The sequence below is a fragment of the Dendrobium catenatum genome, unplaced genomic scaffold (genome assembly GCF_001605985.2).
Source record: "Dendrobium catenatum unplaced genomic scaffold, ASM160598v2 fragScaff_scaffold_51, whole genome shotgun sequence".
NCBI classification, from domain to species: Eukaryota; Viridiplantae; Streptophyta; class Magnoliopsida; order Asparagales; family Orchidaceae; genus Dendrobium; species Dendrobium catenatum.
In genome coordinates, this window is record NW_021318513.1 from 263,719 (window position 1) to 284,926 (window position 21,208).

General features: G+C 38.5%; 1 protein-coding gene across 6 annotated transcripts in view; it reads left to right on the top strand.

The window, feature by feature from the left end:
- Positions 1-21,208, top strand: part of LOC110106239 (importin-9) — a 38,195-nt gene that overhangs the window by 14,054 nt on the left and 2,933 nt on the right. For all 6 annotated transcript variants that reach the window (XR_003700477.1, XR_003700479.1, XR_003700478.1 and 3 more), the window contains 8 exons: positions 662-719; positions 872-984; positions 7,413-7,490; positions 7,588-7,650; positions 7,758-7,853; positions 7,997-8,106; positions 10,090-10,279; positions 19,231-19,345. Coding sequence is in view for 3 of the 6 variants with exons in the window: in XM_020836049.2 (XP_020691708.1) it covers positions 662-719; positions 872-984; positions 7,413-7,490; positions 7,588-7,650; positions 7,758-7,853; positions 7,997-8,106; positions 10,090-10,279; positions 19,231-19,345 (823 nt within the window). In the remaining 3 variants the exon portion in view is untranslated. The remainder of the gene's footprint in view (positions 1-661; positions 720-871; positions 985-7,412; positions 7,491-7,587; positions 7,651-7,757; positions 7,854-7,996; positions 8,107-10,089; positions 10,280-19,230; positions 19,346-21,208) is intronic.

The window sequence follows — 21,208 nt, forward strand, 5'->3', positions numbered from 1 at the left end:
TTAAACTCATTATCATTACACCATTGAACCAGAACCAAGAACTTTATGAATGTGATAGGAAATACTTGAGTTCGCAAGTAACCCTAAGGTAATACTTGAGTTCGCAAGCAATCCTAACCCAATCCGATAAGAACACAACAGCAAAACTGCTGTCCACAGCAGTAAAACAGCAAACTTTAGGAAAATCTGAGAGAAAATCACAAGTAGAGACTTGTATTCCACTAGAAGCAAAAGCACAATAGTAAAGATACAATTGTTCTTCAATCCGAGAGGAAGAACGACTCTCCAAATCTCCGGCAACGCCAAGAGCCCAAAGTCAGAACCCTAGATCTCAAATTATCATTCAAATTCAGGATGAGAAACAATTTCCCCTCAATCTTCTAATTAACCACAAAGGACAATTACAAACTTCCTAAAACAGCTCCCCACATTCAAATTTTCCCTCCTAAGATGAATTAAGCCAAGCATGGCCCACCTAGAGATCCCGCTCCCCCCTTCTCTCTGTTTTCCGCTGCCCAAGTGGGCCCGCCTCGTATAAACTTGGACTGGTCCAGCCGGCCCCTCCTAGGCTGGTGGCATATCAGAATGTCTTAGAAAATTTCTTTTGCTTTTCTTCCTGTGCATGCTTATATGTCATTATCCCTGTAATGTATGTGCACAGGCATCTGATGAAACACTGCATCTTGTGCTTGAAACACTTCAAGCAGCTATTAAGGCAGGTATGTATTAGGTTAGTTTGCTTTTCTGTTCTTAATATTCGCCAACTTCTCTCTTTTTTTTTTTTTCCTTTTTTGGAGTTTGGGTTGAATTATCAGTAATCACAAACCATGCTTACCTTGTTAATTACTTCCAATGACTTCAATGATTGTAGGCCATGAACTATCAAGGTCCATGGAGCCTGTTATTTCTCCCGTCATTCTTGATGTCTGGGTACATCACATTTCAGATCCATTCATTAGCATCGAGGCCTTGGAAGTCTTGGAGGTACTTTATCCAGATGGTGATGTTGAATTCAAACAGATCTTGCATGCTTGGCATGAATTCATGCATGTAGAAAAAGATATTACACAATTATGGATCAAGTATTGTGTTTCAGACATTTGCTATTGCATTAATTGAATGGTTGGAAGTAGCTTTTGTTATTGTTTCTGAAACTGAAGAGTTACAATTTAATGTATTGTTAATGGCACTTAGGTTTTTGTGCTGTAAGGTTGTCGCAAAACTCAGTAATGCATGGTCAAAGAAAACTGACATTTACTGATAATATTTAGTAAGAAGCACTTGTTAATAGTTCAAAAAAGATGCATTATTTACCTTAGATGCATAATGTAATAAGATATTGGAAGTAACAATGACAAATTAAATGGGCGATAAAGAGTCATGATAGTGACTCTACTAACCTCATACCTTGAAAATAATTGTTTTGTTTCACTAGTACACTTGTCTTATTGTTTCAGCCTGGTATGACCAACCATTTTTTATAAATTCCCCTGAAAGAGCTGCACTTAAAGAAGTTTATTGAAGGGAAAGAAGACTGTTTAAATCTATTGAAAATTTGCTACAAGCAATATAAAATAACATATGTTTTCTGTTATGCCGGTTCACGTAGAGCCGGCCCAGTCGGCCAATGGGCCGGCTCAATTCCACACAGGAGGCGGAACAAAGCCGCCCCCCTCTCTAGTTCTGCCAAACATATGGGGCCCGCCCATCTTGTGATTTTCAAAATTGAATAGAGGGCAAGAGGCTAGGAATTTAGGAGGGAATTTGGATTAGGAAGGTTTGTGTATTAAAGTGCACGAGGGAATTATGGAGGATTATGTTTTGATTGATTGGAATTAGGGTTTCTTGGAGGCTTGAGCTCTAGACAATATTGTCTAGAGATTTGGGAGAGACGATCCTCCTCTCGAATTGAGAATCTCTTGTATCTTTTCTTTGTTCTTGTTTCCCTTTGATTATTATAAGCTTTGTTATTGTTTGTTTGTTCTTCCACCACGTTTCTTTCATTTTCTCGCTGTTTTACTAATTATTGATTAGGTTTGCTTGCGAACTCAAGTAAATCCGATCAAATTACATGTGAACTTAAGTATTTTCTATCAAATTGGTATCAGAGCAAGTCGTGAGACCGGTGGAGGGCTGTTTTCGGCTAATTTCAGCGGCGATTTTTTGCCTGGAAGGAAGGGAGATTGTTGTTTTTGGAGTTCCAAATCCAGATTTTTTTGTTTTTACAAACTTTAGATTGTGATGGCTGCCAAAAAGGTGGATGCTCTGGAGGAAAGGCTTGAAGGTGAGATGAATCAAATCAAAATGACGGTAGAGGAAAGGATTTCCTCCATGGAAGGGCAAGTTGTCGATCTATGGGACATGATGAAAAAGATGTTAGAAATTCAAAACCAAACGGCGGCTTCGGTGGCGAAAAGAATGGATAGAAAAAAGTACGAATTCTGAAATTCGTAGGGAGGAAGATGGGTGGAAATCATGGAAGGAGAAGGAAGAATACCCCATCTGGAGTCAGTCGAGAGGGAAGAAAGGGGAGGTGGGTATGGGGAACGCCAGGAGGGATACTACGGCCGCCGAGGTGCTGATTTTGAAGAAAGAATGGGGGATTTCAAAGGGGGTTGGGGCTATGACAGAGCAAGGGAAGACTGGGAAACATGGGGCGCACCTAACACTTGGGAGAGGGGAAACTATTGAAGGATCAGGGGAAATGGTGGCGACTAGAAGGTGAGGAAGTTAAAGATGTCCATTTTTGAAGGAGAAGACGTGTATGGGTGGATTTACAAGGTAGAGCGGTACTTTGCCGTTAATGGGTTGATGGAGGAGGAGAAGCTGATATCAGCCGGATTGTTCTTGGAAGGAAAAGTCTTATCGTGGGTTCAATGGGGAGGCCGATCAGGAGCTGGAGGGAATTCAAAGACTGCATAATAGAGCATTTACAAACCGATCGGGGAGGAGACTTCTATGAGCAGTTCTTTGCTCTGACACAGGAGGGATCAATAGCAGATTACCGGGAGCAGTTTGAGCACCTAGCTAGCAGGGTGGAGCGACTCTCATATACAGTATTAGAGGAAAATTTCATGAAAGGGCTGAAGGCGGAGATCCGAGCAGCAGTGAAGGTTTTGATGCCCTGTGATTTGTGGGAGGCCATGAAGTTGGTCCAACTGGTGGAAAATCAGAAGAATTTGGAGAGGGGAGCTAGGAGTAGCAGCACCGGGGGCACTTACAGGATGAAGACCACTCATCTAGCACCTAAAGGTCCTGCAACAGGAGGGAGCCGAAAGGCCACCAAGGAGAAGACAGGAGGAGGGAGCGGGGAAATTTCAAGCGGCTGACGGAGAAAGAGATGCAGGAGAAGAGGGCTAAGGGGTTGTGCTTCAGGTGCGATGAAAAGTACATGCCAGAGCATCGGTGCAAGGACCGAACTCTTCAGGTTTTCACCGTCTTTGATGACAAGGAAACTGAGGGAGGTGAGGAGGAGATGGAGGAGGAGATGGATGAGAAGCTACACTTGGATCTAGTTAAGGTTTCCCTGAACTTAGTGGTAGAGTTCACTTTGAATCACACCATGAAGGTGAAGGGAGAGATAGAGGACATGGAAGTGGTGGTGTTGATTGATATTGGGGCTACTCACAATTTTATTTTCACCCAGGTCGTCAACCAACTAGGAGTGAGATTGGTGGATATCGGCTGTTACGAGGTGATGATGGGTACGGGGAAGGTGGAGAAAGGTCAGGGGATTTGCAGAGGAGTGCGACTGACGATCCAGGGGATACATGTGAGGGAAGATTTCCTTTCGCTAGAGCTTGGGAGTACTAACGTCATCCTGAGGATGAAATGACAGCAAAGTTTGGGAGACACCAAAGTGAATTAGGGAGCACTCACGATGGAGTTGATGGTGGATGGAAGGAAGGTGGTGATGAAGGGAGATGCAGGGCTCTCCATCCTTGGTTTATCTTAAAACGATGGTGAGGGACATTTAGTTGGCGGGCGGAGGGTATTTGGTGGAACTGCACAGTTTGGAGGGAGCGAGATTGGAGGAGGGAGGAGACACCCCTCTCCATTTAGTCGTTGATTCAGCAGTTCCAAGAGGTTTCTCAGCCAGCTCAAGGATTGCCACCGCAGAGAGAGCAGGAGCATGCCATCGTGTTGAAGGATGGAGTGTCACCCATCAGTGTACAACTTTATCGTTCCCCTCAGTTCCAGAAGGATGAAATTGAAAGGTTGATCAGAGAGATGCTGGAGGCAGAGATCATCAGACCCAGCATCAGCCCTTTCTCTAGCCTCGTTCTGTTGGTAAAAAAGAAGGATGACAACTGACGTTTTTGTGTGGACTACAAATCACTCAACAAGGAAACTGTACCTGACCAGTTTCCTATACCAGTCATTAACAAACTGTTAGATGAATTGAGTGGAACCATGATCTTCAGCAAGATAACTTGAAATCAGGTTACCATCAGATCCGGATGAAGGAGGATGTACCCAAGACAGCTTTTAGAACTCATGAAGGACATTATGAGTTCCTGGTGATGCCATTTGGCCTCACCAATGCTCCCGCTATGTTTCAGGCCCTTATGAATAAGGTTTTCAAACCTTATCTCAGACGATTTGTATTGGCATTCTTTGACGACATCCTGATCTATAGCAGGACAAAGGAGGAGCACTGGGAGCATTTGAAAAGTGTGTTAGAGGTACTGCAGGAGCACCAGCTGAGGGCTAATTTAAAGAAATGTTGTAGAGTACTTGGGCCATGTGGTATCAAAACAAGAGGTGGTAGCAGATCAGTCCAAAATTGAGGCAATGTTAAAGTGGCAAATGCCTAAAAATCTGAAGGAGCTGAGGGGATTTCTTGGACTAACAGGTTAATAATGGAGGTTCGTTAAGGGCTACAGCTCCATAGCATGGCCACTCACTGAGCAGTTGGAGAAGGGTTCCTATAGGGGGAGACGGCCACATCAGCATTTGAGAGCTTGAAAAAGGTGATGACTATGATGTCGGTCCTAGCTTTGCCAGATTTCACTCAGATCTTCATTGTGGAGAATGAAGATTTGGGAAGGATCAGGGCATATTTATTGGAAGAGGAAGCTCATTGGAGGGAGACAGACTACTGTATCATGGGAGATTTGTGATGCCCCGTACCTCGATCCACATCCCAAATTTACTTCAGGAATTTCATGGAAGCGCGGTTGGGGGCTATTCAGGAGTGCAAAAGACCTACAGGAGACTGGCGGCTGAGCTTTACTAGAAGGGAATTCATAGAGATGTAGAGGAGATGGTGGCGAGGTGTGAGATCTGTTAGAGGAACAAATATCTGGCTATGTCACTAGGGGGACTACTACAGCCGTTGGCGTTATCATGACGGGTATGGGATGAGATATATATAGACTTTATAGATGGGTTGCCCCGTTCAGAGGGGTTCACGGTGATCTTGGTGGTGGTGGACAGGTTGAGCAAGTATGCACATTTGATTCCCCCCCGACACCCCTACACAACAATGATAGTGGCCTCAGCCTTCATCAGGGAGGTGGTCAGGTTACATAGAGTACCCGAGGCGATCATATCAGATAGAGATAAGGTATTCCTCAGCCATTTTTGGAGAGAGTTGTTCAGACAGCAGGGGACAGTTCTGAAGAGGAGTACAACTTACCACCCACATACGGATGGCCAAACGGAGGTAGTCAACAGGAGCTTGGAGCTGTACCTGAGATGCTTTGTGTCAGAGACACCCAAGCTTTGGGCTAAATGGATATCATGGGCGGAGTACTGTACAACACATCTTTTCATTCTGCTTCACAGATGATCCCGTTCAAGGTGTTGTACGGGAGCAGAGTACTCCCGTGTCTTTAGTAGAGGAATACTTGGAGGAGATGGATCGAGTGCTAAAGGAGTTGAAGAGGTATTTACTTAGAGCTCAGCAAATTATGAAGAAACAAGCGGATGGGCATAGGAAGGACATCCAATTTGAAGTGGGGGAGAAGGTGTTTTTGAAGCTCCAACCATATAAGCAGAAGATAGTCGCTAACAGGAGGAATGAAAAGCTGGCTCCTAAGTACTATGGGCCTTATGAAGTGCTGGAGAAGATTGGGGCAGTGGCATATCGACTGAAATTACCACCATCGGCGATGATACACCTGGTTTTTCATGTCTCGCAATTCAGGAAGGTCATTGATGACTACATTGCCAACCCCGAGCTACCTGCGATACTCACTGAGGATTTAGAGGTGTTTCTGAAACCCTTAGAGCTGATGGGAGTTCGCCAAAAAGAAGACAGAACTAAGGAAGTGTTGATCCAGTGAAAGAACCTACCTGACTACGAGGCCACGTGGGAGCTATACGAGAGGACAAAATAGCAATTCCCAGATTTTCACCTTGAGGACAAGGTGATTCTTTGGGAGGGCGGTATTGTTACGCCGGTTCACATAGAGCCGGCCCAACCGGCTAATGGGTTGGCTCAATTCCACTACATGAGGCGGAACAAAGCTGCCCCCCTCTCTGGTTCCACCAAATAGATGGGGCCCGCCCATCTATGTGATTTTCAAAATTGAATAGAGGGGGAGAGGCTAGGCGTTTAGGAGGGAATTTGGATTAGGAAGGTTTCGGTATTAAAGTGCATGAGGGAATTATGGAGGATTATGTTTTGATTGATTGGAATTAGGGTTTCTTGGAGGATTGTCTAGAGATTTGGGAGAGATGATCCTCCTCTCGAATTGAGGATCTCTTGTATATTTGCTTTGTTCTTGTTTCCCTTTGATTATTATAAGCTTTGCTATTGTTTGTTCGTTCTTCCACCACGTTTATTTCGTTTTCTCGCTGTTTTACTAATTATTGATTAGGTTTGCTTGCGAACTCAAGTAAATCCGATCGGATTACTTGCAAACTCAAGTATTTCCTATCATTTTCTTGTTCAAAGCCTAAATGTCCAAAACCTTGCTTCTTGGGAGAGCGTTAGAGAAATTCTATAAATCTCAATTTTATTTATTTTTCCAAACATGTCTCAATTTTATTGGAGGCATTCAGAATATAAGGTCCTGGAATTTGGCAATTTGCATACTTAGCTGCTGTTTATTCGTGTGGAATGGTTGATTAAATCTATTTCTTCTTCTTCTTCTTCTTCTTCTTTCAGCTACTTGCATCATTTCAATAATTTAAGGATTCGGACTTTTCTTGGAAGGTGCTTGTTCTAATTGATAACCAGTTTAAAAAAAAATTAGTTTGAAGAATAAGATTATATAAATGGGCCTGAGCACTACACCCAGCCAATGAGTTAATTGGATTTATTGAAGGATTCTGTTTTCTTAGCCTTTTGGAAGTAATCATATTGCTGCATGCGTTTGTGGAACTTCTTTGACTGGATTAGTTTGATTTGATTCTTTCATGTAAGTGACTTCAACATCATAGATTAACTTCCCAGTTTTCAGGCTATCAAAGATGCTCCTGGATGTATGCAGCCTCTGGTCTCCCGGATCTTACCATCCATTGCCTCTATATTAGAAAATGTGCGTTTTTTAAGATGCATGAAGAAGATATCTTCACTAGCTGCTGTTTTCCAAACTCTTGCTCTTTGAATAAACTTTTTTTGGGTACTTTTGTCAGCCAAGAAACCAGCCCGATGGATTGCTTGCAGGTTCATTTGATCTTTTAACAATGATATTGAAAGTATGTTTAAAGTCCCAGTATCAGATTTCTTTTTTATTTGGTATTTCTGTCAATTACAGCATATATTTGCATCCTGTGTGAACAATAAGATTTTTTTTTTTATTCAGAGCGCGCCAGTTGAAGTTGTGAAGGCTGTTTTTGATAGATGTTTTAATTCTACCATCCAAGTAGTGCTCGAAAGTGATGATCACGGTGAAATGCAGGTCTTTACCGAACTCTGTTTGTGCAGCTAATCTTGTTGCTTTCTAAGCTTCAACCACATCCAAAGATCCTAAAACAAAGTCCACTTAGAGTGCATGTTTCATGCTTGTTAATGCTTGCTTCTCTATCTGGATTGTGTGCGCAGAATGCAACAGAATGTTTGGCAGCATTTCTTGCTGCTGGAAAGCATGAGTTGCTTTCCTGGAATGGTGATCCATCTTTTACAATGAAAAGGCTTCTTGATGCAGCTTCAAGGTAGAGTCTATGGAAAGTTTTTTTTTTTCATGGAGTCTGGAAACTTTTTCTTTGAACTCCAGCATTTTCGGTTGTATCCATGTTTTTAACTCCTCATTTCCTGCAGTCTTTACTAGCATTTGCGTAGTGCAAGCACTTGGTTTTAAAATGCCCAAAGAACAACTGCAAATTTAAACTTGATGTTTCCTGAACCCTTAAGATTTGATAGTGGTAATGCTGTTCTTGTTTGAAGCCAATATGCCATGGAAATATTGAGATACAGTTTGGGAGTTGCAAGGAACGTTGAATAATAAAATGAATATAACGAACATTAACTTTAGATTAACTTTTTTTGGTTGCCTGTACAAATTAAAAGTTGTCATTTTTCATAAATACTTCTGAATCTTGTAATATTCTATGCCAATTGATTTTGATTTGGATTGAAAATGTCAAGCCAAATAAATTATTTGGGTGTGAAGTTACGGAGAGAAGTGAGGACTAGTTGGGACATTGGATGTTGAATTTGGCCCATCACAGGTCGAGAAGTTTGGTGGTTGTTGAAAAGAGTTCAGTGAATCTTCCTATGCTGGCTTCATCTTTGTAGGGAAAGCATTATTGAGACATTCTAGTGCCATTCTTGGACTATGAAGTGGTTGTAGAGTCTGAGAAAAGTCTCCTGAGAAGGAACTAGGAGAGTGTGTCCACATCAGATCATGAAGAGAACAGAACACCAAGGATTGACATACCTTTGACAGGAAGAATGCATAATTGTTGACTTCTCTTGGTGGAAAAAGAGAACATATTTATACCCTCTGTATGTTGATCGGTTAGCTTACTTCTGTAACCATCTGCATGGCTTCGCGGCCTTGTCTAATCATATTTTTTGTTATGTGGGATGGGAAGGCTCTTGGACTGCTGAGGCTTGATGGGATTATTCTTGTGAACTAGACTATCAATGTTCCAAAACTAAACTAATGGGTCATCTCCAGCTCGTGCAATAGTCTGTAAAAGCTTTGTGATGTTGATGAATTGGTGACTTTGATCACCTTAGATTAGGGCTGATATGAATTCAATTTTAGCTTCAGAAGATTTTGGTCCTTGCTTAAACTCACATGGAATTGAAACTGATTCCAGTCAGATAGGCTCAATTCAAAGTTCTTCAATTTTAGGTCAACTCAAAAACGATTTTGATTTACTTCTGAACTGATATTGATTAAATTCTATATACAATTACATTTTGAGTTGAGTCGAACCATATTCATGTGAGTTTGGTTCGCTCAATTGTGAAAGGTTGTTTGAGGCAAAACTAAAGCTAAAAAATTTGACTCCAGCTGATGTTGATTTGTGTCTAAATTTTGAATTTTCTGTTTTGATATGTTTAATAGCATTATCTTGAATTATATTGTAGATGCTAGGTACTATATTAAACTTTAGTGGAGCTGAACTTTATTTGAGTGAGTTTGGCTAAGCACAAAGTTGACTTGAACCTACCGAAGATCACCAAATCCAAGCATGATCATTGGTTGTTTTCCATCATAGGGTAATACAAATAAAAAAAAAAAACAGAGTCCAAAACATTTAAAAAAACGTAAAATAATAATTTTTTGAATGCATCAATAATGAAATCTGATTGCACTGTCTACTTGTAACTCAGTATGCCTAATCTTTATTTCTGTAGTAAGAAGCAAAAATGTTTATCTATGATTTGATTACTTGGTTTTGTGGAAGTTAACATGCAAATCTGATTGCCTGGTCCGCTACTAAATAATAATGCCTAAATTATTCTTTTGATAGAGTTGTTGAGATTGCTTGGCATCTTCCCCATTGAATTATATATTTTAGTTTAAAACCACTGCTTTCCTCTGATTTGTACTTATCATTACAATTGGGAAATTAAAATTGTTCAGATGTTAATTGTATGTTGAATATAATTCTCTGGTTTTTTGCTGCATTTGGATGTTATTTTTATTATTTTACTTTTGTGAACAAGTTTATTTTCTGCAGGCTGCTGGACCCTAATCTGGAAAGTTCTGGGTCACTTTTTGTGGGTAACTATGTGTTGCAGCTTATATTTCATTTTCCATCAGAAATGGCCTTCCACATACGTGAGCTTGTTGCTGCTGTGGTGAGACGCATGCAATCTAGTGAAATAGCAGGGCTAAAATGTTCTCTTATAGTTGTTCTGGCTAGACTGGCAAGTATCTTTTCAATGATCCCTTTCTCTTTTTGGGTTGTTTATTCTCATTCCAACACTGTTCAGTTAATTTTTTTACTTTCTAATTCATATTTTATTTTCTTTTAGTGCTTTTTAAAAGTTAAGTTTTGAACAGTGTCAATTATCAATTTCTTTTTAACTGTTTTCCTTCGTTAATAATTGATTCTTTAATTTATTTCTTGAGGGTGCCAACATTTATGCTTGTGTATGGCTAATGAACTCCTTTAATAAATAAAGCGTTTGAATAACTATTCTTTTTTCTGAAGTGCTTATATAGTTTAGCTTGAGAAAAAATTGCTGATGAAATGAAGTGGTCTCACATGCAAGTTTGTAGTTTTGGGCTTGTTTGGTTGCTAGCAGGACTGAACAAACCTTGATTTATTTAATCTAGGAATCCTCCAGTCTATTAATACCTTTAATGTTAATCCATTAATTTGTCTGATAGCTAATAAATGAAATCTCTCTTATCCTCTTAAAACTGTTTGGCATCTAAGAAAAAATTAGTGAATGAAATACAATGATTGTGATTTAGAAAATGGTAATGAAAACTGTCAATAATCGATCAGATTTACCAAGATGTAACTAATATTATTGTTGTAGGGATCATATTAAGGATATTTTAACTTATTAATGAAGATTATGTACAGGTTTTTGTTTAATGTGATGTAGGCAAAGGGGGAGTCAACTCATGTCCAAATAAATCAATTTTTGCTTCCCTTGAGTTTACAAGCTCAATCAAATTGAGCTGAAATTTTAGCTCATTTATGAGCAGGTCTTTAGTTCACTTATTGAACTAAGGGTTAGCTCATTATTAGCTAACATTTTAGTTCGTAGTTATCTTTTAATTAATGTACTTTTATTATAGTTTTTAATGTCTTCATTTAAGTTAGTCTCTTGGTTTTCCAAAAGGGCTTTTGGAATCCCAAAAAAGTTGCTTTATTTTCCCATGCCGAGGCTCCTTGACTTCCACGGTGGGCAGCTGTTTTCCGTGCCATGGCTCCTTGGATTTCCGACCGGCTGCTGGTTTTCCGTGCCTAGGGGTTTTCTAGTGGCTTTGGCGCCTTGGTTCCGTGCGGCCTCTTTGGTTCCCGTGGTTGCTCCTTCGGTTTCCTCAGCTGGGCTGTTTTTCCGTGAAAAGCAATAGGTTTTTTATGGCTTGTAATGTTTGGAATTCCTATGTGGATTCAATGTTTTGTCTTTTGGTATTCCCCTTTCATACCCATAAATATGAGGGGTTATGTATTGTTTTAAGTGGTGAATGATATGTTATTTTTGGAAAAGCTATAACCTGCGGGTTTGCTTGGAAAAGCTTGCGAGCTTTGTCAACCTTCTTTCTCATCCCCTCCGGAAATCTTGCGAGCTCTTTCCAACATTCGTCTTGGCTTCTAACCTCTTTCGTCTCTCCGCAAGTGCCACTCCATCTGTATCATTCTTCTCTAAGTGAAGCAAGTTTAGGGTGTCTTTAATTTCGATTTGAGTTTGAAAGTCGTTTAATTTCAATTTGTTGTTGTAATTTTGTTCTTAAATTTCTAAGTCTTAGTTTTATTTGAATGTAAGAGTTTGTTCGTCTCATTTGACGAGCTTGTAGTCGTGTTCCCGTCGTTTCTGTGGGCGGAGGTCCTCGGGTGCCCCATCCCCTGGATTTTTTGCCCGCATCATAATGAGGACACTATTAACTAGTGTAACACATTTTTTTAATTTCGTCCCTAGAAAATTAAGATCCGGAAAAAAATAAAGAGCTTCCCTTCAATTTGAACCTTTTCTAGCGATAAACTAAGTCAATGACAAAGGCAGCATGTAAAATATTAGACGTGCAAGATTTACCCATGAAGTTTATGTAGAGTAAGAAACAAGCAGATAATTCCACATAGTTTGGTAACAATCCTTGAAAATTTTAATTCATTATTCTTATTAAAAAAATGGTACACACACACTAAAAAGTGTCTAATAAAAGAAATAATTAATTAGTTTATTTCAAAAAAAATTAGGAAACAAAATCATAGGAGATTATTTTTTTCTAAAAAATTAGGAAATAAAATTATAGGAGATCACAATAGATCTCTCATTTTATTCTTAAAATACTTTCCCTAACTTCAATTTTCAAATATTCAACACTTCCTTTCAAGCTGGAGAATATATATCATATAATCCAAACTTGTAAATTAAGTCTTCAAAATCTGGTATAGGTAGAGCTTTGGTGAGGATGGCTGCAGTTTGTTACTTGGTAGGGAGGTATTTCAATTTAATAGTCTCACTACTCATCTTTTCTGTGATGAAGTGTATGTTAATTTCACTGTGCTTAGTCCTGTCATGATGCATGGGATTCTTAGAAATGTTGATAGCTGGCTGATTATCACACATCATTAGAATAAAAAATAAACTCATTTGTCCTAGTTCACTAAGATTGTTTTTTTTTTAATCCAAATTCCTTGTGCTAGTCCTTTGCACTCAGCTTCTGCACTACTTCTGGCTACCACTGATTGCTTCTTACTCCTTTAGGTAACAAGATTATCTCAGACAAAAGAACAATACCTAGAAGTTGATCTTCTGTCAATGATGTTTCTTTGCCTAATTTGCATCTAAATACACATCAATGTCATGATTCTCTGCCATTCTAAAAAATAGGCCTTTCCTTAGTGTCATATTCAAGTATTTAAGAATCCTGTTGATTGCTTCCATGTGTTCCTTTGTAGGATTGTGCATGAATTGACTTACAACACTCACTGTAAAACCAAGATTTGGCCGAGTGTGTGAAAGATATATCAGACATCCAACAAATCTTTGATATCTCCCACTATCTACAGATGTACTTTCTTTCTCTTTGTCAAGTTTTTTCCGACTGTCTATTGGAGTATCAACATGTTTGCATCTAAATATAGTTGTCTTCTCTAGAAGATCTAGAATATATTTCCTTTGAGAAACAATTAATGCCCTTTCTTGATTTAGCTACTTCTTTCCAAGGGAATATTTACAATTTCCAAGATCTTTAACTTCAAAATTTTCTGACAAAGACCTCTTCAAATTATGTAATTCCTCCACATCATTCCTAGATAGAATAATATCATCGACATGAACTATCAATATAACAATTTTCCACGCGTGAGATTTCTTGACAAATAGAGTATGATCTGCTTGATCCTGTATGTAACCTAGCTTCAAAACAACATTTGTGAATATGTCAAACCAAGCTTGGGGGGATTGTTTAAGGCGGTACAAGGACTTTTTGAGTTTTCAAAACTGATTCTGTGTCATACTTTTTTCAAACTCAGGTGGGGTTTTCATGTAGACTTCCTCTTCAAGGTCACTATTTAGAAATACATTTTTTATGTCCAGTTGTTGCAAGTACTAATCTAGGTTGACAACCAATGAGAGAAGAATTCTAATAGTGTTAATGTTTGCGACAGGAGCAAAAGTTTCTTGATAGTCTATCCCATATGAGTGTAAATCCTCTAGCTACCAATCAAGCCTTGAATCTCTCAACCAATCGATCTACTTTGTACTTTATAGTGAAAATTATCTTACACCCCACAAGCATATTTCCAGCTGGCAAATCAATAATAGTCCATGTTTCACTCTTTTCAAGTGCATCAATCTCATCTTATGTTGCTTTCTTCCACTCTGAATTTTGTAATGTCTCTTGTGTTGTGTTAGGAACCTCAATATCATGAAGAGAAGCAACAAATGCTCTGTAAGATGGTATAGCGGTTCATAAGTAACATAATTTTCAATTGGATGACCTGTACATCGCCTAACACCCTTCCTCAATGCAATCAGCAGGGTAGAGTCATCGATGTTGGGAATTGGCACATCTCTAGCCTTATTCGTACCTATATTTTCTTAAGGTGAAATTGAAATTGAGTCAATATCTTATCCACATGCTGGTTGTGATATGTGCTCTAGATCCCGTCTTTTCCTCCTGATGTAGACTTGAAAATTCTCATTAACAAGTTGTGGAGCCACAAATTGAGCAGGTATGGGAAAAGAAATACTTGTGGGCTGGACTGATGACTGAACATGCATGGGTGTGGACAAGTCTTGTGTATTGTCTTTTGGCACAATCACAAGTTGAGAAGAACTCGATGGCTCTGAGTGGACAAAGGACACATACTCAAGAAGGAACTCACAAATTTAATTTTCATTCATGCTCTCCCCTTGAACATGAGATTTAAGATAGAAGGATAAATGTTCAAAGAAATAGACATCCTTGGTGGTGTAAAAATTTTTGTTGGTTGGATAATAATATTTGTACCCTTTTTGACTTATAGAGTATTCTAGAAAATTACACTAATTGACTCTAGGATCAAATTTGCCATGGTGTTGAGGACATACATAAACAAATGTCGTGCAACCAAATTCCTTGAGTGGTAAATCAGATGATGTTGCAGTGATGTAAGAAAAAAATTTCAAAAAAAAGATGATGTGGAGATTCAAAATTAAGGACTCTAGATGACATACAATTGATCAAATAAGTAGCTGTGAGAATGACTTTCCCCCAGAAATAATTTGGAACATTAAAGGAAAACATAAGACACCGAACAACCTCCAAGAAATGTTTATTCTTGCGTTCAACCATTCCATTTTGTTGAGGGATGTAACACAAGAACTTATGTGGATAATCTAATGGTTCTAAAGATAGGTATTGAGACTACTAGTGAAGTATTCTTTAGCATTGTCTGTGACTTGAGCAACTGAATTTTAGAGTTGAATTGATTTTGAACCATAAGATTAAAGGTTTGAAAAATTTGCTCGACTTCTAACTTTTCTTTCATAAGGAAAACCCAAGTTACTCTTATATGATCATAAACAAATAAGACATACCATTGAGTGTCAGTAACTCTTTTTTTCATTGAGGGGGGCCCCACATCACTATGGATCAAAGAAAAGGCAGTTGAAAGTTTGTATCAAATTTGATGATATAATGTTGGAGTTTATTTCTCCATATGACAAGTTTCACAATTAAAAGATGCTAGACTTTTATTGATAAATAATTTGGAAAACAATTTTATAAGATATATAAAGCCAGGATGGCCAAGTTGATATTGTAACAATATTATATCACTATGTTTATTGACATTGGAATTGGACACATAATTGAAAGATTCTAACAGACTCTAAGATTGGATGCAACTTGTTTGAGAAACTTGGTTTGAGGATCTGTGACATGGGAGGAGATAGTGCCTGGAGCACAGTTCAGCACTGCCAATCATCTTTCACAATTTCATGTCCTGAAAAACATACAAGTTTGGATAAAATTTAGTAACACATTGAAGGTTGTTGAGCCAATTTGCTAATGTACAAAAGATTACAATTCAAGTTTGGAACATGGAGGATAGAGTTGAGATACAATTTTTTAGTAAATTGAATGGAACCTGTTCCAGCAACTTTAGAATTTGAACTATCAGTAATATGAGAACTTGAACCATAAGTAATATGGACGAATGAATGAGCATTACTTGGCTTGTAATTTTGGATAAGGTCAACATCTCTTGTCATGTGATCAAAAGCACCAATGTCGACTATCCTCGACTTTATTTCTCCTCTATTAGTAGTGAATGCAGTATGTGAATATTTAAACGTGCGTATTTAAAAATTAAATATGTTTAAATTTAAAATTAGAGAAATTATTATTTATGTATGATTATTTTTTTTATTTTTGATAAAAAATTTATATTATTGCATGATTATTTTACCGTTTTTATTTTATTTAAATATTATTTAAATTTTTTTTTATATTTATTACATCATCTGATTTAACCGAGGTCGAATCATTGAATCTTGAAACTCTACTTTCGTTTCAATGTCTGGTCAGATTTTCACAACCTTGGTTTATGCAAACAATCTTATACTAGTAATGCCACCACTATCAACTTAACTAAACAGTTTTTGCAGCAAATCCATATGCTCTTTGCTAAATGGGCTAGGCTTAAGAATATGAACACTCTCAGAGGAAGCTACATGTGCTTTGCTGTCTGTATCGAACCGTGGCTTTTGTTTCCAATTTGTTGGTTTGTCAACAAGTTTCCTTGTAATGATTCAGTTTCTTACACTAATTACACCAAGGTTATTTTGGTAAACCTCAACTCCCGGAACTGATTCAAATGATGGGATAATCCATGGATTTATATGTTTGATAGATTGGTTTCATGAGTTTGTAGATTATATTTGATGTGATGAATGAGTTGAGTTACACAAGATAAAAAGGAAATTGAATAATAGCTTAACCGTTTATATAATCATGCTTCAAATTAAAATCGGCTACAAGAATTCGACGTGTTCCACTTGCTTAGGCAAAGGAATTACAAGGAAAATTAACCAAACACTTTAAGCCAATACAAAGGGAAACGTAAAGTTAAAAGCTAGTGATTTGAATCCAATGATTAATAAAGAGTTGTTCACTTTGAGGTCTGTTCTCTCTTTCCTACGAAACTAGGTTGAGCGGCGGAAGATCGTCCAAGCTAGAAGTGAGGTTGCCACGAGGAGGGAGGATCCAATGAGCGTCGCCGAGGAGAAGGAACTCGGAGGTGGAGGTGGCACAGTGGAATGACCTTCGATGATCCACGTGTAGTCGGAGAATTGGTCGTCGATGGAGTCCACTAGTGTTGGTAAAATCCGATCCAAGTACTCTTCGACGGTATTGTCGAAGCCAAACCCCACGTCCAAGAAAGGAGATCTTAAGACATGGATAACTCTGTAGATGTCGTAGAAGAGTCCGTGATCAACGGCGGGATCCGCCATAAACCATGGATTTGAAGACGAGCAATCACCTCAAGGAATTCCAAGAGGGGAGGAGATCGGGAAGGGTGGAGAGGCTGGGAGGAGAAGCAAAGGTCACCAACTATGAAATAATGTCAGATTTCTGTAGTTGGAGGAATGGCTTGGGTGGGAGAAATCAAGTCAATGCCAAGGAGGAGCTCGGGTAGGAGAGAAGAGCTTCAGACCAAAGCAATTTCAGATTTATGAGAGTGGATTTTAGGGAGAAGTGGGGGGAAAGCTAATTTGAAAATCAAATTAGTTTCCAAAGGAATTGCCAACGGTTAGTGAGGGATTAGAGGTTTAATGGGAAGCAATTAATGTAATTGAAAAGAGAATTAATGGTCAAGGGTGGTCGGCCATAGAGCAAGGAGAGAGAGGCTTGAATTTAACAGGTGGGGCCCACGTTTGAATAGATAATTCCAATCAAATCTGAAATTATAATTTCAGATTTGATTAATTCTTAAGTAACTCCCAAAATTGATTTATTAGGAGAGAATAGAATTTGAATTTCAAAAGGAGCATTAATCCCCTTAAATGTCTCTCCTAAATAGATGAAGACTAATTAGGAAATTGATTTAATTGAGGATTTGAAATTCAAACAAGCTTGGGTCCAAGATGGGAAGCCGGCGGCAAGGTGGATGCTGGGCGGCGGGCTAGGGGCCACGGGTGGCTGCTGGAAGAGGGGGAGGGGATCGGCAGGGGGGCTTCGTAGCGGGAGGGGCAATTGGCCAGCGACCAATTTTCTAGCCGGACTACAGGGCCGGAGGCAAGAGAGAAGTGGGGAGGGGATTCTAGGGCTTGGAAACAGGATGAAAACTGTGGAGAAAAACTTGGAATTTCCTAACCTCGTGCACCTCTTCTTCAAGATCTCAAAGGGAGATTGTAACAATGTCGGAACTCACAAAGAGAACTAGGGAAACGGAGAACTCACAAAGAGATCAAAGTAGAAATTTTATTCAATAATTCATTACCTCATATAAGAAACAATAGCCATATAAAGAGGCTCCAAATGAAAGCAAGTACAAAAGTCTAAAATGCCCCTTGGGCTACAAGAGAAAACTAATACCCACAAGTGTAAAATGGGAAAACTGAAAATAAGCAAGTAATATATGAAATGCAAATACAACAAGTCATCAGTAGTAAAGGCCCTTCATCATGGCCGTCGATCTCCGGTGTCGTCTCTGATAAATGCGTCGGAATCTCCTATCGATGCCCCCATCAATATTAATCCTAGATATATCCTCCATTTTGATTCATTGATATCATCCTAAGTCAGCAATCCTCCCAATTTCATGTCTCATCCCATGCTTCACAAAAAAAAAAACACCTTTCCCTTGAGCAATTTGGCGACTTTGTTGGGGAAAATTTCTTTCCCATATTTGGAGTTTTGCTTGTGTTTTCACAAAATGTTACCCCAGTCATTGCATATTTTTATTTTGTTGTATCACCTTATGAATTTGGTGGCTCGGCCTGGGATGTTTTCAAGTTTCATCTTTTTAGATTTTGTTCTCCTTGTGTTTAGCTTTCATCTTTGTAGGCATGGATTTATGTTTTGTTACATCTAATTGAGCTTTCATATAACGAATTTGCTAATTCAAAGGATGTTATATTTTCATTTCCCTTTTCTGTTTGAAAATGATGGAAACGAAACTTTTACTGCGTTTAAAAAAAACCATAAAATTTCCCCCAAAAATATCGTGATTAAAGTAAGGATTTGGGTAGCGAAGTTTTGTTGAGCACCTATGACTCTCCCAACAGTCCAACACCTATTTCTTCCTACACAATCCCAAGATTCTCTTTATCACTGTTTTTGCTGACTTAGCTTGTGCAGGCTGCTAACCAATGCATGCCTTTCCTAGTGGATCATCTCACAGGGCAACAAAAAAACTCTGGGGGATAGATCTCGTTGTTGTTCTTTCCTTTTCCTTAAACTTTTCTCACACTTAAATGTCTAACAAAATGCAGCTTAACCTTGATAATTTTCTCTTCTTGCAACGGTTCTTAGCTTGTGTCATTTTCATGTGATCTCAATGTGAACTAGAAAGCTATAATGTTTCAGGAAGTAAATTTGAAATACTTCCATTTGGGCCTTGTGTCTTCTTCTGTCAATACCTTTTTTGTTTTTTTATATGTTTCTTGACTGATATTTGTTATTTTATTTTATTTTTATTTTCAAGGTCCATTTCAGCTCTCCAGATGTCAGCCAGTTCATTAATTTACTGCTTACTGTGCCTACTAAGGACCATGAAAATTCATTTTCTTATGTAATGTCAGAATGGACTAAGTTGCAAGGTAAGCAGTTATGTATGAATTAGTCTGGTGGATTGTTTTACAGAAAAAAACCGAGCAGCATAGTTAAGAATTTATATGGTGAATCTTGTGTTCAGTTTTTTCACTCCTTTTTCTAGGTTGTAATTCTAATATAGCTATCCTGATATTGTTGTGGAGACTTCGAGTTGGCTTCCAGATTTCTTAGTTGATTTTTTTATTTTATTTTCGTTCTATTTACTTGCGTCTACTATTGCTGGGATTTGAATTAGAGAAGATTCCTAAATAAGAATATTTGCTAGCAGTTAGCTCAATTTACACTTCTCACTCATTTGTTATGGAATTTTTCGAATAGTTTTTTTTTTTAAGTTCAGACTTCATTAATAGTTTCCAAACTTCATTCAATCTTATATCCATTAAAGTCTTTAGCTCCAAGCCAGTGGTTCTCTTTTCATTTGCTATTCTTTACAAAACTGAGCATTGAAGCATACATAGCTCTTGAAGACCCAAGGTGGAGCCACTGTTTGTCCTTTTTGTTTTGATATTAGGGCTAGATTGTACTACTTAAAACATTTTGGTCGTGAATCCTCTTTTTTTTTCTTTTCTTTTTCTTTTCTCATTTCCTTACTCTGTAGGATCTAATGCTAATATTGCTTTCCTGATATTGCAATGAAGACTAAGAGTTACTAATACTGCTTTCTTGTTATGATTTCTCATTTTTCATTTATTACGGTTGAGTGCTATTTTGGTGGTGGAAGTTTTAAGACCCTATTAACATATAAGTACTCTTCTTTATGCAGTACTTCTTTCTTAATGTCGCTTGTTCTCTATGCAATTATCTTTGTCCATTTGGCCTTAGCTTTATATGAGCATATGGTATTTCAAAAACCTGTTCATACGTTACAAAAGCAATGCAGGATAAGTAGAAAATGTCTTGAAAAAATAATAAAGAGGGAACCATGAAAAATTTAGGTTGGTTGGAGAGATAAGTGATGTGAAACTACCAGGAGTTAGAGAGAGATTAATAAGAGAAATTGTTAAAAGTTTACCCATATAAAATGTGCTTCAAAACAAAGAAAGATTTTAGGGATTCATAGTTTTCCACTTGCTTAGGCAAAGAAGTACATGTAGATTAACCAAGACATTCTTAATCAAATACAAAGGCAAGAGTAATGTTAATAGCTTATAACATAAATCCGTAATTTAATAATGAGAGGTTCACATTGAGGGGTTTCTCACTCAACTGCTCTAGGGTTTAGCAGATGATGATACTCCACACTAGACTTGAAATCACCACTAGGAAGAGGGAGCCTAGGATCTTCGTTGTTGGAAAGGTAGCCGGCGATGAGTGGCTTGGTGGTCGTCCTACAAGAAGCCAAGGTACGCTGGGTTGTTGAATCTCGATCGTCTCGGTGAGACAATAAATGATGCGGTTGACGTAGCTTTCCACCGATTCGTCGTACTCCCAATCCGGTTTGTAGAAAGGAGAACGGAGGATTTCGATTTCTTCTTGTGCGTTGTAGGCAAAGCCGTGGTCGATCTCAGGATCAGCCATACACCAATGAGGAGGAGGGAGGATCTTGTCTTCTACTTTTGGTTTCCAAAAACATAAGAAATGTAGGGTTTCCAAGGGGAAAGAGACAAGTGGGATGGGCGGCCAAGGAGAGAGAGGGGGACGGTTTGGTGGATGGAGAGAGGTTTTGGGAGGAATATGAAATTAATTTCAGAATTTTCCTAAGGGGGAACGGGAGGGAATAATTTGAATTTCAAATTATTCCCAATGGAGTATGGGGCCGGTGGCTTAGGAGGAAATTAGAGAGGATTTAAGTGGAGTTAAGGATTTAAATTGGAGAGGGAGATTTAATGGGGCCGGCTATATAGAAAAGG